At 53.0% G+C, this 17,794-nt stretch overlaps 1 protein-coding gene across 1 annotated transcript in view; it reads left to right on the forward strand.

Annotated features, from left to right (window-relative positions):
* LOC144821933 (uncharacterized) overlaps positions 1-17,794 on the forward strand; it is an 80,582-nt gene that overhangs the window by 46,614 nt on the left and 16,174 nt on the right. Inside the window, exon 3 of the mRNA XM_078679082.1 lies at positions 10,271-10,426. Coding sequence (XP_078535208.1) covers positions 10,271-10,426 — 156 coding nt within the window. The remainder of the gene's footprint in view (positions 1-10,270; positions 10,427-17,794) is intronic.

Here is a 17,794-nt window from a genome sequence, read left to right on the forward strand (position 1 = left end):
TCAGCCCTTCCCCACAGCTGCAGCTCTGCTGCTCCATCACCGGGGCACACACAGCTCTGTCCATGCATCTCATCCCTTCCCCACAGCTGCAGCTCTGTTACTCAACCACTGGGACACACACAGCTCTGTTCATGCATCTCATCCCTTCCCTCCAGCTGCAACTCTGCTCCACCACCGGGACACACACAGCTCCGTCGATGCATCTCATCCCTTCCCTCCAGCTGCAGCTCTGTTACTCCACCACCGGGACACACACAGCTCTGTTCATGCATCTCATCCCTTCCCTCCAGTTGCAACTCTGCTGCTCCACCACCGGGACACACACAGCTCTGTTCATGCATCTCATACCTTCCCTCCAGCTGCAGCTCTGCTGCTCAACCAAAGGGACACACACAGCTCTCTCCACGCATCTCATCCCTTCCCTCCAGCTGCAGCTCTGCTGCTCCACCACCAGGACACACACAGCTCTGTTCATGCATCTCATCCCTTCCCTCCAGCTGCAGATCTGTTACTCAACCAAAGGGACACACACAGCTCTGTTCATGCATCTCATCCCTTCCCTCCAGCTGCAGCTCTGCAGCTCCACCACCGGGACACACACAGCTCTTTCCATGCATCTCATCCCTTCCCTCCAGCTGCAGCTCTGTTACTCCACCACCAGGACACACACAGCTCTGTCCATGCATCTCATCCCTTCCCTCCAGCTGCAGCTCTGTTACTCAACCACCGGGACACACACAGCTCTGTCCATGCATCTCATCCCTTCCCCACAGCTGCAGCTCTGCTGCTCCACCACCGGGACACACACAGCTCTGTTCATGCATCTCATCCCTTCCTTACAGCTGCATCTCTGCTGCTCCACCACCGGGACACACACAGCTCTGTTAATGCATCTCATCCCTTCCCCACAGCTGCAGCTCTGTTACTCCACCACCGGGACACACATAGCTCTGCTCATGCATCTCATCCCTTCCCTCCAGCTGCAGCTCTGCTACTCAACCACCGGGACACACACAGCTCTGTTCATGCATCTCATCCCTTCCCCACAGCCACAGCTCTGCTGCTCAACCACCAGGACACACACAGCTCTGTTCATGCATCTCATCCCTTCCCCACAGCTGCAGCTCTGCTGCTCCACCACCGGGACACACACAGCTCTGTTCATGCATCTCATCCCTTCCCTCCAGCTGCAGCTCTGCTGCTCAACCACCAGGACACACACAGCTCTGTTCATGCATCTCATCCCTTCCCCACAGCTGGAGCTCTGCTGCTCCACCACCGGGACACACACAGCTCTGTTCATACATCTCATTCCTTCCCAACAGCTGGAGCTCTGCTGCTCCACCACCGGGACACACACAGCTCTGTTCATGCATCTCATTCCTTCCCTCCAGCTGCAGCTCTGCTGCTCCTCCACCAGGACACACACAGCTCTGTCCATGCATTTCAGCCCTTCCCCACAGCTGCAGCTCTGCGGCTCCACCACCGGGACACACACAGCTCTGTCCATGCATCTCATCCCTTCCCCACAGCTGCAGCTCTGCTGCTCCACCACCGGGACACACACAGCTCTGTCCACGCATCTCATCCCTTCCCTCCAGCTGCAGCTCTGTTACTCAACCACTGGGACACACACAGCTCTGTTCATGCATCTCATCCCTTCCCTCCAGCTGCAACTCTGCTCCACCACCGGGACACACACAGCTCCGTCGATGCATCTCATCCCTTCCCTCCAGCTGCAGCTCTGTTACTCCACCACCGGGACACACACAGCTCTGTTCATGCATCTCATCCCTTCCCTCCAGTTGCAACTCTGCTGCTCCACCACCAGGATACACACGGCTCTGTCCATGCATTTCAGCCCCCCCCCACAGCTGCAGCTCTCCTACTCCACCACCGGGGCACACACAGCTCTGTCCACGCATCTCATCCCTTCCCTTCCCTCCAGCTGCAGCTCTGCTGCTCCACCACTGGGACACACACAGCTCTGGCCACGCATCTCATCCCTTCCCCACAGCTGCAGCTCTGCTGCTCCACCACCAGGACACACACAGGTCTGTTGATGCATCTCATCCCTTCCCCACAGCTGCAGCTCTGTTACTCCACCACCGGGACACACACAGCTCTTTCCATGCATCTCATCCCTTCCCTCCAGCTGCAGCTCTGCTGCTCCACCACCAGGACACACACAGGTCTGTTGATGCATCTCATCCCTTCCCCTTCCCCACAGCTGCAGCTCTGTTACTCCACCACCGGGACACACACAGCTCTTTCCATGCATCTCATCCCTTCCCTCCAGCTGCAGCTCTGTTACTCCACCACCAGGACACACACAGCTCTGTCCAAGCATCTCATCCCTTCCCCACAGCTGCAGCTCTGCTGCTATACCACCGGGACACACACAGCTCTGTTCATGCATCTCATCTCTTCCCCACAGCAACAGCTCTGCTACTCCACCACCATGACACACACAGCTCTGTCCATGCATCTCATCCCTTCCCCACAGCTGCAGCTCTGCTGCTTCACCACCGGGACACACACAGCTCTGTCCAAGCATCTCATCCCTTCCCCACAGCAACAGCTCTGCTAATCCACCACCAGGAAACACACAGCTCTGTCCATGCATCTCATCCCTTCCCCACAGCTGCAGCTCTGCTGCTCCACCACCGGGACACACACAGCTCTGTTCATGCATCTCATCCCTTCCTTACAGCTGCATCTCTGCTGCTCCACCACCGGGACACACACAGCTCTGTTCATGCATCTCATCCCTTCCTTACAGCTGTATCTCTGCTGCTCCACCACCGGGACACACATAGCTCTGCTCATGCATCTCATCCCTTCCCTCCAGCTGCAGCTCTGCTGCTCCACTGGGACACACACAGCTCTGTTCATAAAGTAAAGTAAAGTCCACATTTGTAAAGCGCACAATCACCCGTAAGGGTCTCTAGGCGCTGGGGGGCCGTCGGGAAGATTAAGCGAGCTATTGCCCAGAGTCACATGGTGCTGGGCTAACCTGCCGCCGGTGCCGGGGATCGAACCGTGGTCCCCAGATTCCAGCGTCAGTCGCCCTGGCCGCGGCGCCACACCTCTCCCACTCTCATGCATCTCATCCCTTCCCCACAGCCACAGCTCTGCTGCTCAACCACCAGGACACACACAGCTCTGTTCATGCATCTCATCCCTTCCCCACAGCTGCAGCTCTGCTGCTCCACCACCGGGACACACACAGCTCTGTTCATACATCTCATTCCTTCCCCACAGCTGGAGCTCTGCTGCTCAACCACCAGGACACACACAGCTCTGTTCATGCATCTCATCCCTTCCCCACAGCTGGAGCTCTGCTGCTCCACCACCGGGACACACACAGCTCTGTTCATACATCTCATTCCTTCCCCACAGCTGGAGCTCTGCTGCTCCACCACCGGGACACACACAGCTCTGTTCATGCATCTCATTCCTTCCCTCCAGCTGCAGCTCTGCTGCTCCTCCACCAGGACACACACAGCTCTGTCCATGCATTTCAGCCCTTCCCCACAGCTGCAGCTCTGCTGCTCCATCACCGGGGCACACACAGCTCTGTCCATGCATCTCATCCCTTCCCCACAGCTGCAGCTCTGTTACTCAACCACTGGGACACACACAGCTCTGTTCATGCATCTCATCCCTTCCCTCCAGCTGCAACTCTGCTCCACCACCGGGACACACACAGCTCCGTCGATGCATCTCATCCCTTCCCTCCAGCTGCAGCTCTGTTACTCCACCACCGGGACACACACAGCTCTGTTCATGCATCTCATCCCTTCCCTCCAGTTGCAACTCTGCTGCTCCACCACCGGGACACACACAGCTCTGTTCATGCATCTCATACCTTCCCTCCAGCTGCAGCTCTGCTGCTCAACCAAAGGGACACACACAGCTCTCTCCACGCATCTCATCCCTTCCCTCCAGCTGCAGCTCTGCTGCTCCACCACCAGGACACACACAGCTCTGTTCATGCATCTCATCCCTTCCCTCCAGCTGCAGATCTGTTACTCAACCAAAGGGACACACACAGCTCTGTTCATGCATCTCATCCCTTCCCTCCAGCTGCAGCTCTGCAGCTCCACCACCGGGACACACACAGCTCTTTCCATGCATCTCATCCCTTCCCTCCAGCTGCAGCTCTGTTACTCCACCACCAGGACACACACAGCTCTGTCCATGCATCTCATCCCTTCCCTCCAGCTGCAGCTCTGTTACTCAACCACCGGGACACACACAGCTCTGTCCATGCATCTCATCCCTTCCCCACAGCTGCAGCTCTGCTGCTCCACCACCGGGACACACACAGCTCTGTTCATGCATCTCATCCCTTCCTTACAGCTGCATCTCTGCTGCTCCACCACCGGGACACACACAGCTCTGTTAATGCATCTCATCCCTTCCCCACAGCTGCAGCTCTGTTACTCCACCACCGGGACACACATAGCTCTGCTCATGCATCTCATCCCTTCCCTCCAGCTGCAGCTCTGCTACTCAACCACCGGGACACACACAGCTCTGTTCATGCATCTCATCCCTTCCCCACAGCCACAGCTCTGCTGCTCAACCACCAGGACACACACAGCTCTGTTCATGCATCTCATCCCTTCCCCACAGCTGCAGCTCTGCTGCTCCACCACCGGGACACACACAGCTCTGTTCATGCATCTCATCCCTTCCCTCCAGCTGCAGCTCTGCTGCTCAACCACCAGGACACACACAGCTCTGTTCATGCATCTCATCCCTTCCCCACAGCTGGAGCTCTGCTGCTCCACCACCGGGACACACACAGCTCTGTTCATACATCTCATTCCTTCCCAACAGCTGGAGCTCTGCTGCTCCACCACCGGGACACACACAGCTCTGTTCATGCATCTCATTCCTTCCCTCCAGCTGCAGCTCTGCTGCTCCTCCACCAGGACACACACAGCTCTGTCCATGCATTTCAGCCCTTCCCCACAGCTGCAGCTCTGCGGCTCCACCACCGGGACACACACAGCTCTGTCCATGCATCTCATCCCTTCCCCACAGCTGCAGCTCTGCTGCTCCACCACCGGGACACACACAGCTCTGTCCACGCATCTCATCCCTTCCCTCCAGCTGCAGCTCTGTTACTCAACCACTGGGACACACACAGCTCTGTTCATGCATCTCATCCCTTCCCTCCAGCTGCAACTCTGCTCCACCACCGGGACACACACAGCTCCGTCGATGCATCTCATCCCTTCCCTCCAGCTGCAGCTCTGTTACTCCACCACCGGGACACACACAGCTCTGTTCATGCATCTCATCCCTTCCCTCCAGTTGCAACTCTGCTGCTCCACCACCAGGATACACACGGCTCTGTCCATGCATTTCAGCCCCCCCCCACAGCTGCAGCTCTCCTACTCCACCACCGGGGCACACACAGCTCTGTCCACGCATCTCATCCCTTCCCTTCCCTCCAGCTGCAGCTCTGCTGCTCCACCACTGGGACACACACAGCTCTGGCCACGCATCTCATCCCTTCCCTCCAGCTGCAGCTCTGCTGCTCCACCACCGGGACACACACAGCTCTGTCCATGCATCTCATCCCTTCCCTCCAGCTGCAGCTCTGGTACTCCACCACCAGGACACACACAGCTCTGTTCATGCATCTCATCCCTTCCCCACAGCTGCAGCTCTGTTACTCAACCACCGGGACACACACAGCTCTGTCCATGCATCTCATCCCATCCCCACAGCTGCAGCTCTGCTACTCCACCACCGGGGCACACACAGCTCTGTCCACGCATCTCATCCCTTCCCTCCAGCTGCAGCTCTGCTCCACCACCGGGGCACACTCAGCTCTGTCCATGCATCTCATCCCTTCCCTCCAGCTGCAGCGCTGCTGCTCAACCACCGGGACACACACAGCTCTGTTCATGCATCTCATCCCTTCCCTCCAGCTGCAGCTCTGTTACTCAACCACCAGGACACACACAGCTCTGTTCATGCATCTCATCCCTTCCCCACAGCTGCAGCTCTGTTACTCAACCACCGGGACACACACAGCTCTGTTCATGCATCTCATCCCTTCCCTCCAGCTGCAGCTCTGTTACTCAACCACCAGGACACACACAGCTCTGTTCATGCATCTCATCCCTTCCCTCCAGCTGCAGCTCTGCTGCTCCACCACCAGGACACACCCAGCTCTGTTCATGCATCTCATCCCTTCCTTACAGCTGCAGCACTGCTGCTCCACCACCGGGACACACACAGCTCTGTCCACCCATCTCATCCCTTCCCCACAGCTGCAGCTCTGTTACTCAACCACCGGGACACACACAGCTCTGTTCATGCATCTCATCCCTTCCCTCTAGCTGCAGCTCTGTTACTCAACCACCAGGACACACACAGCTCTGTTCATGCATCTCATCCCTTCCCTCCAGCTGCAGCTCTGCTGCTCCACCACCAGGACACACACAGCTCTGTTCATGCATCTCATCCCTTCCCCACAGCTGCAGCTCTGCTGCTCCACCACCGGGACACACACAGCTCTGTTTATGCATCTTATCCCTTCCCCACAGCTGCAGCTCTGCTGCTCCACCACCAGGACACACCCAGCTCTGTCCACGCATCTCATCCCTTCCCCACAGCTGCAGCTCTGCTGCTCCACCAGCGGGACACACACAGCTCTGTTCATGCATCTTATCCCTTCCCCACAGCTGCAGCTCTGCTGCTCCACCACCGGGACACACACAGCTCTGTTCATGCATCTTATCCCTTCCCCACAGCTGCAGCTCTGCTGCTCCACCACCAGGACACACACAGCTCTGTCCACGCATCTCATTCCTTCCCTCCAGCTGCAGCTCTGCTACTCAACAACCGGGACACACACAGCTCTGTCCACGCATCTCATCCCTTCCCTCCAGCTGCAGCTCTGTTACTCAACCAAAGGGACACACACAGCTCTGTTCATGCATCTCATCCCTTCCCCACAGCTGCAGCTCTGCTGCTCAACCACCAGGACACACACAGCTCTGTTCACGCATCTCATCCCTTCCCCACAGCTGCAGCTCTGCTACTCAACCACTGGGACACACACAGCTCTGTCCACGCATCTCATTCCTTCCCTCCAGCTGCAGCTCTGCTACTCAACAACCGGGACACACACAGCTCTGTTCATGCATCTCATCCCTTCCCCACAGCTGCAGCTCTGCTGCTCCACCACCAGGACACACACAGCTCTGTTCATGCATCTCATCCCTTCCCTCCAGCTGCAGCTCTGCTGCTCAACCAAAGGGACACACACAGCTCTGTCCACGCATCTCATCCCTTCCCTCCAGCTGCAGCTCTGCTGCTCCACCACCAGGACACACACAGCTCTTTTCATGCATCTCATCCCTTCCCTCCAGCTGCAGATCTGTTACTCAACCAAAGGGACACACACAGCTCTGTTCATGCATCTCATCCCTTCCCTCCAGCTGCAGCTCTGCTGCTCAACCAAAGGGACACACACAGCTCTGTCCACGCATCTCATCCCTTCCCTCCAGCTGCAGCTCTGCTGCTCCACCACCAGGACACACACAGCTCTGTTCATGCATCTCATCCCTTCCCTCCAGCTGCAGATCTGTTACTCAACCAAAGGGACACACACAGCTCTGTTCATGCATCTCATCCCTTCCCTCCAGCTGCAGCTCTGCTGCTCAACCAAAGGGACACACACAGCTCTGTCCACGCATCTCATCCCTTCCCTCCAGCTGCAGCTCTGCTGCTCCACCACCAGGACACACACAGCTCTGTCCACGCATCTCATCCCTTCCCCACAGCTGCAGCTCTGTTACTCTACCACCAGGACACACACAGCTCTGTTCATGCATCTCATCCCTTCCCCACAGCTGCAGCTCTGCTGCTCCACCACCAGGACACACACAGCTCTGTCCATGCATCTCATCCCTTCCCCACTGCTGCAGCTCTGTTACTCCACCACCAGGACACACCCAGCTCTGTCCATGCATCTCATCCCTTCCCTCCAGCTGCAGCTCTGTTACTCCACCACCAGGACACAGACAGCTCTGTCAATGCATCTCATCCCTTCCCTCCAGCTGCAGCTCTGCTGCTCAACCACCAGGACACACCCAGCTCTGTTCATGCATCTCATCCCTTCCCTCCAGCTGCAGCTCTGCTGCTCCACCACCAGGACACACACAGCTCTGTCCAAGCATCTCATCCCTTCCCCACAGCTGCAGCTCTGTTACTCCACCACCGGGACACAAACAGCTCTGTCCATGCATCTCATCCCTTCCCTCCAGCTGCAGCTCTGCTGCTCCACCACCAGGACACACACAGCTCTGTCCATGCATCTCATCCCTTCCCTCCAGCTGCAGCTTTGCTGCTCAACCACCAGGACACACACAGCTCTGTCCACGCATCTCATCCCTTCCCTCCAGCTGCAGCTCTGCTGCTCAACCACCAGGACACACACAGCTCTGTCCACGCATCTCATCCCTTCCCCACAGCTGCAGCTCTGCTGCTCCACCACCAGGACACACACAGCTCTGTCCAAGCATCTCATCCCTTCCCTCCAGCTGCAGCTCTGCTGCTCAACCACCAGGACACACCCAGCTCTGTTCATGCATCTCATCCCTTCCCTCCAGCTGCAGCTCTGCTGCTCAACCACCAGGACACACACAGCTCTGTCCACGCATCTCATCCCTTCCCCACAGCTGCAGCTCTGCTGCTCCACCACCAGGAAACACACAGCTCTGTCCATGCATCTCATCCCTTCCCCACAGCTGCAGCTCTGCTAATCCACCACCGGGACACACACAGCTCTGTCCAAGCATCTCATCCCTTCCCCACAGCAACAGCTCTGCTAATCCACCACCAGGAAACACACAGCTCTGTCCATGCATCTCATCCCTTCCCCACAGCTGCAGCTCTGCTGCTCCACCACAGGGACACACACTTGGGCCCTCATTACTATCCTCCTTGACTATGGTAACACCCTCTAAGATGGCAACTTCTTCAATCTCCTCATGAGACTCCAGACCATACAGAATGCTGAAGGCCAGGGTCCTCCTGAACCTTCTTTAAAAGAACCTACCTCAACCCCAACCTGAGGGAACTCCACAGGCTCCCCATCCAGCTGAGAAGCCAGTTCAAGATCCTCACACACTCCTAAAAAGCCTTCAACGACCCCGGACCTGCCTACCTCAACCATTGACTAAACTTTCACCAACCTGCCAGACACATACGCTCCTCTTCACTCACACTCCCATACACCCTCTGCATCCGCCGCACCCGCAGCGGCGGCTGCTCCGTCTCCTTCTTCACAGCCAAGACTTGGAGCAATCTTTCCCTACAGCTCCACATGGCCCGCTTCCTGGCTCATTGATGGGGGCACAAAGCCCAGACACCCCTGGGGGTGAAAGCGCTGCACTTTACAAATGCTGATTGATGGAATGATTGATTTATTTTGATTCTATGTGTAGCATGTAGTTTGTATCACTTAAAGTGCTTCTGAAGAAATAATTGTTAAAAATAAAAATTAAGTACTTAATTGTTTTTTGAGTTTTTATGTGTATTATTTAGTTCTGAGTTTGCAACCCACATCACCTTCCTGAGGGAGCCCTGGACTGGGTAAACAACCTTTACAACTAAACTTTTACAACGCACTACCATTACAACGCGGTCATTACAACGCAAACCATTACAACGCATTGCGCTGGGGGGCGCTCTAGGATAGGGAATAGGTTAATTTACTATCCAATAACCTTCCCTAGTGTCCACGGGGACTGGAGTTGGAATAGTAAATTAAACTATTCACTATCCAACACCCAAAAGCACTATGCGTTGTAATGGATTGCGATGAAAAAAACGCGTTGTAAAGGCAGGCGTTGTAATAGCCTGCGTTGTAAAGTCATACATCCCCTGCACTGCTCTGGCAGTGAGGAAGGGTTTTGGTTGCTTTTTGATTTCGTGGGAACAATAGGAAGTATAGCACAAAGATCTCTCCAAGCCACTAGTTTAATCTCCTGAGGCCAAAAAGGTCCTCCCTGTGTTCAAATAAAGTTCAGATAGAATAAACAAATGTTTATTTATTGAAAATATTGAAAATGTACATCAGTGTTTGTACTTTGAAAATGAGCATATAAGAGACTTGCATAAAATGTTTAAATGCTGGCAATGTCATATCAGCCATGCTTGTTCAGATCACTTTCTTTGAGACTTATTGTGGCTGATTATATTGTTTCCTAATTGAAAAATATATGGTTTCTAACAGTGAGCAAGAATGCGTTAACTTCATTCAAGGATTGTGGTACTCCCTCCAGCAGAACTACCTGTGATAAAATCCTCTCCTACAGGACACAAATGTCCTTGGTTCGGATCAGTAGAACATGCTGCGACTCCGATTACTGCAACGGTGGAGATATACAGGGTATGTACAAACTTAGACTCCGACTACCATAAAACTGCAGATTTACAGGGTATGTAGAGGCTGAGACTATGACTATCATAACACTGTGGCCATACAGGGTATGTAACATAACTCTGCCAACAAACAGTGTATGTATATGCTGAGACTCTGACTACCAAAAAGCTGCGGACAGGACATACAGTGTACATACAGGCAGAGACTCCGACTGACATAACGTTATGGGCATGCATGGTACATATTAGCTGAGACTCTGACTACCATAATGCAGGGGACATACAGGGTATGTACAGGTTAAGACTTTGATTACCACTATGCCGCAAGCATGCAGGGTACGTTCAGGCTGAGACTTTTACTACACTAACGCTGCAGACATACAGGGTGTGCACAGGCTCAGACTCCAACTACTAAAACACTGCAAACATACAGGGTATGTACAGGCTGAGACTCCAACTACCACAATGACATGGACATACAGAGCATGTATAAGTCAAGACTCCAACTACCATAACGCAGGGTGTATACAGGGTACGTACAGGTTGAAACTCCGATTACAATAACACTGCAGACAAACCGGGTTCATACAGTCGGAGACTCTGACTACCATAATGCTGTGGACATAGAGGGTACGTACAGTCTGTGACTCTGGCTACTACTACATTAAATAAGTAATAATATGTGGGACATACAGTCTGCAACTCTGACGACTGTTCTTTTAATGTAGGAATAATACATGGTACGTACCACCTACGAATGACCGCTACTAATTTGATGTAGGGATGATACGTGATACTTACCTTCTACAACTCTGACTACTACTACTTTAATGTAAGGATGACACAGAACACACTGTCTACGACTCTCACTACTCCGATCCAGGCCAGCACTCTTCCTAGCAGCTCTGCCTCACAGCTGGTCCTCTCCAGAACCATTTTTGAGCAGGGTTCGAGCTGGCAGCCTGCCCCTGCACCTCAGGTTCTCCTTTGCCTGCCGTTCGGTTCCACTTATTAATTTTCCCCATTGTTCCTTCAGTCTTTTGCCTCATTTTGGTTGACTGTGTTTATTTTTTTCTGTACTACTGTGTTTACTACTGTGTTTTCTCCTGCTGTTCTTGGTCAATTTCCTTCCTTCTGCTGCTGGCCCTGCAGCCCCACCCTCCAACTCAGACCCACGCCCACTTCCCTACCTCTGCTCCCGCCCCCCTCCCTACTTAACGGTGACCAGTGCGTGATCGCGGTGCTGGCAAACCAAAGGAAAGCCCGTCAGTGCCTGTCCATGGCCCGACCGCGGCTAGTGCCCGGAATCCTGGATCTCCTAGACCCCTCAGCTATGACTCAACCACCCTCCATGCACTCAATCCCGGAAGACACGCCGACTGTGCTAGATCCTCGCCGAACACCACCCATGGACAGTTCTTGTGCAGACCCTGCCACAGATCCTTCACCATCGACAAAGCTCCCACAGTTGCCGAAGTTCCGCCTGATGCCCGCACCATCGATGCCTTGACGTGCATCCACCTCAACGTGCGCTCCCTGCATCGACATGGCATAGAAATCTGGGACATGATCGACACCCACTCGCCCGACGTCGCTTTCTTCAAGGAAACTTGGACCAAAGCCTCCTACTGACTGACATCGCCACTGCCATCCCCGACGGCTACAAGATCCAGTAAAAGGACTGCCTCCACTGCCTAGGAGGAGGACTCACAATCGCACACAAGACCCCTCTCTAACTCTCCACATCCAGCACGAGTGACCCCCACTCCAACACAGAACACCTCCACTTCCAGATCCTGACCAGCCCAGTACCATTCTTCATGGCACCCTCATCTACAGACTGCCTGGTGCTCGCACCCAGCCTGCAACTACCATCGCCAAGCTCGTCGAACCCCACGCCATCACCTCCATGGACTACATTCTACTCGGGGACCTGAACTTCCACCTCGACAACGGCAACGACCATGACTCCACCACTCTCCTCAACAACCTCGCCAACCTCAGACTAAAGCAGCTGGTCAACACGCCCACCCACAGAGCTGGACACACACTTGACCCCAACTTCGTGGGTGGGACAAATATCCATTTCAGCCACACAACTGAGCCCCTCTGGACAGACCACCACTGTGTCCACTTCTCCCTCAACACCACCACCGCACCCAAGCACGTCCTGTGCCTGCCATAATGGAACAGGAGCAAGGTCATAGAGGAACACCTCAATACCACCCTCCTCCAAAACCCCCCATGCACCAATAATGACACCAACGCTGCAGCCGTAGAACTACACTGCTGGATCACCTGCTGCACCGACAAGCTCGCTCCCCTCCACCAGCCCACAAAACAACGCCCTCTGAAAACTGCCTGGTTCACCACAGAACAACAAAAATCAAGACGCTTCTGCAGATGCCAAGAGAAAACCTGGCAAAACCAGAAAACCACGGAAGCATAGAACAACCACAGGAGTGCCCTGAAAGATTACCTCCAGCGCACAAGAGAAATTAAACGGACCTTCATAAGAGACAAAGTCCAGACCAACGCAACCAGCGCCAAGGAACTGTTCAACGTCATACAGCAGCTTGCAAAACCTGACAGCAAAAACATGGACATCACACCTTCCTAGGAACTCTGCGACAAACTCAGTTCCTATTTCCATCTGAATACCAAGGTCCACAACGACAACTTCAGCGAACCAGAACCGGACACCACCTCCTCACCCAACGCCGCCGGTAAGCCAATCATCACGACCTAGGATCCCACCACAGTTGAACACATCACTGCGACCATGAAAAAAACCCTCTCAGGAGCCCCAAAGGAACCCTGCCCACCGCAGATTTTCCACAGGGACACGGCCTCCATCGCACCCTAAATAGGACGGACCATCAATTCACCTTCAAATTCGGAATCTGCCCAGATGGCTGAAAGCGTGCAGAGGTTAAACCCCTTCTCAAGAAACCAACGGCCGGCCCTATGGACTTAAAAACTAACGGCCCATCTCTCTCCTCTCCTTTGTGGCCAAAGTCACAGAGAGACTCGTTAATGCCCAGCTGACCGCCTTCATCGAAGAGAACTCCATCCTAGATGTTTTCCAGTCTGGATTCCGCAGCGAACACAGTACCAAGATCGCCCTCCTCGCCGTCACTGATGACATCCGCATGCTACTCCACCAGGGACACACTGTGGCCCTCATTCTTCTCCACAGCCTTTGACACCGTCTCACATGGCAGCCAGACTTCACGATGCGAGGATACAAGGAACTGACCTCAACTGGATCCAATCCTTCCTCTCCAGCAGAACCCAGAGGGAGGATCAGACTCCCTCCCTTCCTCTCTGAACCCACCACCATCAACAGCAGGGTACCCCAAGGATAATCACTCAGCCCCACGTTCTTCAATATTTACATGGCCCCCCTTGCAGCCATCGTTAGACAGCATGGGCTCAGCATTGTATCCTACGCCGATGACACCAAGCTCATCCTCTCACTCACGCAGAATCCCAAAAACACCAGACTCTGCTCCCAGGAAGGAATGAAGAATGTGGCAGCCTGGATGAAAGCCAGCTGCTTGAAGCTCATCTCGGAGTAAACCGAGGTCCTCATCCTCAGACCCTGCACCTCCGCCTGGGACAACACCTGGTGGCCCTCCGCACTCAGGAACCCACCCACCCTGACTGACCACGCACAAAACTTTGGTATCATCCGTGACTCCTCCCTCGCCATGAACCGCCAGATCAACACCATTGCCTCCAATAGCTTCAACTGCCTGCACATCCTCCGTAAGACCTTCAAATGGATCCCCCCGACTGCAGAAAGACCGTCACCCACACGTTCATAAACAGCAGACTGGACTACGGCAATGCCCTCTACTCCTGAATCAACAGAACTCTTTTAAACAAACTCCAAACCATCCAGAACGCTGCAGCCAAACTCATCCTTTAGACACCGCGTCACAAACACATGACCTCCACTGGCTCCCCGTCGAAAAGAAGGTCACCTTCAAACTCCTCTCCCATGCCTACAAATCAACAACATTGAACCCAAATACCTCAACAAGAGAGTATCTTTCCACATACCCTAGAGGAACCTCCGCTCAGCCAACATCGCCCTGGCGGAGGTCCCCCGCATTCGCAGAAACAGAACAGGCAGCAGAGCCTTCTCCTACATCTCAGCCAAGACCTGGAACGAGTTCCCGTGAACATCAGATGCTCCCTGACCCTGCACACGTTCAGAAAGGACCTCAAGACCTGGAACGAGCTCCCCGTGAACATCAGACGCTCCCTGACCCTGCACACGTTCAGGAAGGACCTCAAGACCTGGAACGAGCTCCCCGTGAACATCAGACGCTCCCTGACCCTGCACACGTTCAGAAAGGACCTCAAGACCTGGAACGAGCTCCCCGTGAACATCAGACGCTCCCTGAGCCTGCACACGTTCAGGAAGGACCTCAAGACCTGGAACGAGCTCCCCGTGAACATCAGACGCTCCCTGACCCTGCACACGTTCAGGAAGGACCTCAAGACCTGGAACGAGCTCCCAGTCATCAGACGCTCCCCGGCCCTGCACACGTTCAGAAAGGACCTCAAGACCTGGAACGAGCTCCCCGTGAACATCAGACGCTCCCTGACCCTGCACACGTTCAGGAAGGACCTCAAGACCTGGAACGAGCTCCCCGTGAACATCAGACGCTCCCTGACCCTGCACACGTTCAGGAAGGACCTCAAGACCTGGAACGAGCTCCCCGTGAACATCAGACGCTCCCTGACCCTGCACACGTTCAGAAAGGACCTCAAGACCTGGAACGAGCTCCCCGTGAACATCAGATGCTCCCTGGCCCTACACACGTTCAGGAAGGACCTTAAGACCTGGCTCTTCGACTGATCCGGAGTGACCCCCCCCCCCCCCAGCTCCTTGAGACCCTCACGGGTGAGTAGCATGCTATACAAACCGCCTAATTGATTGATTAATTGAATGTAGGGGTAATAAATGATACATACAGTCTACAACTCTGAGTACTACTGCCTCAATGTAAGGGTGATACATGGTAAGTACATTCTACAACACTGACTACTACTACTTTAATGTAGGGATGATGCATGGAGCATACAGTCTACGACTCTCACTACTTCATCATCATAATCTTTATTTCGGTTGTAAAACCATAAAAGATACACACATATTCTTCCCTAGCAGTGGAGCCCATGATAGAATTAACACAAGTAAAAGTAGATATTTAGTACACGAGGTTCAAATGGTCAAGTGTCACGTAATGAGAATTGTAAACACCAAGGAAATCACTAAGATGCAGCATTTCCATGTGTGTATTCAATTAATAATCAAGTAAAAAGGATAAAATAGGAATAAAGTGTGTGCAATAATGACTAACAATATCCACAATTTGAAAAGATTTTGATAAAAACTTTGAGAAGAAAGTTAAAAACAGGATCCTAGGGATTAAAATACCATTGAGTCGTAAGATTTTTACTACAGCTGGTACCTGGCACAAGGAAAAGTGGACAGGAACCTTCACCTAATGGCCCAGAACCGGCCAAGACATTTTGCAATGGCACATACAAAGGATGGACTTGAATCCGATCTTAAAATCCGTAGTGCGTCAAGATGGCTATGGGTCCCCAACTAGGCCTGGGCGGCAAATTCTGTTCCGCTCGCGGAATTTGCAGAATTTGGGTAATTTTGCGTTCCGCGGAGAATGCAAAATTGCCCAAAATTCTGCGTTCCGCAACTTCGCGAAATGTTTTGCTTGTTCGCGTTCTCAAAATGCATGTTCGCAAGATATTTACCCCTGAGCACGCAAACAGTGATTGCGAACAGTTAAAAAGCATCACGAACAAGCAATTCCGTGTGTTCGTGGAATTTCTGTATGTTTGTGGTGATTTTTTACCATTTCGCTGAGATTTGCGTAACACGATTACGCAAATTCCGCCCATCCCTATCCCCAACTGTCTGCACAGTGGGACCAACCAATTCCTTCTTGGTCTGTCGTAGGCTGGACATGCAAAGAAAACATGGCCCACAGTTTTGTTTGGGTCGGGACAGGATGGGCATCCCTTGGGCTGGCTGATGTTGTTTAGCCAAAGGTTGGTAAAGGCATTGATGGGTAAGCTGCCAAACCTAAACTGGGTATACAATTTCCTGTCCCCAGGCACTTTGATGCTCTCAAGATATTTCTCAAGGTATTTCGAGGATTTGATATCTAAAAAAAACATTGGTTAAGCAACCATGACGAATCCTCAAATAGGCGGTTTGTTCTACACATAGCCAATATTGATGCTTTAGCTGGTCCTTTGAGTACAGTGGTAGAAAGATAGCAGGCTCATTAGGGAGGCCAATTGCTGTTCGAACAGTGTTAACATATTTTATCCACCCAATGTCTTTGTTCCTGTCTAGGGTGGACAATTCGTTAAAAGCAGCAACATAAGGGGCCAGGTCAGGGGTGGTGACCAACCTATACCAAAGAAGCAAGGGGCGCAGACTCGCTTGGTCAGGTATAGACCTAACTCCCTGTTCCAGTTCTAAGGAAGTAGGGGGGTACTATGGGGCAGGGCTACAAGACTTCTAAAATACTTGTTTTCAACTGTTTGCATCCACCAGACCCCAAAGTTCTGCGTCAAAAAGTACACTACTCACAACCTTTGAGCTATAGAGTTTAAGAGCTGGGGCTACGGGCTTTGTATAAGATAAGCAAATCTCATGCTGCAATGCCTCTGCTAGCTGAGAGAATTTTAGGGACACCTTGGGGCATAATACCAAGCAATGGCGAAAATTATCGCTATTGCTTGGTTAGAGAGAACATTTTACCGCTGAGCTGCGGCGATTTTTATCGCAGATAAACCTTGGTATTACCAAGGTTTATCGCAAATGCGATGAAAAACGGCCGCAATGCATGAATATCGCTGAAAAGTCAGCGATATTCATGCATTACAGAGCTAATGATCTTAGCCATGTTATCCACCTACCATTGGATAACATGGCTAAGAACTGCTCAGGGCAAGTGTTAGCTTTTGGAGATATTCGCGCTTAGCGCGAATATCTCCAAAAGTTGGTAATAGGAGATAGCGATGTTAGCGACTGTTTCCAGTCGCTAACATCTTGGCACGCCCACTTTGCATGTCATTAGTGATAAATATCACTGACATGCAAAGTGGGGCCCAAGATGGTCGCTATCTCCTACTAGCTGTCGCTAACTGGTGTTAGCGACAGCTAGGTAATAGGGAGATAATTTTATCTCCGCTTTCTTGGCTTTTAAAGCCAAAAAAGCGGAGATAAACCCCCTTGATAATATGCCCCCTTGTTCAACTGATTATTCCAGGTCATGCTATCGGAGATCACTATGCCCAAATACTCAAAGGAGCTAACCCTCTC

The sequence above is a fragment of the Lissotriton helveticus genome, chromosome 2_2 (assembly GCF_964261635.1).
Source record: "Lissotriton helveticus chromosome 2_2, aLisHel1.1, whole genome shotgun sequence".
Lineage (NCBI taxonomy): Eukaryota > Metazoa > Chordata > Amphibia > Caudata > Salamandridae > Lissotriton > Lissotriton helveticus.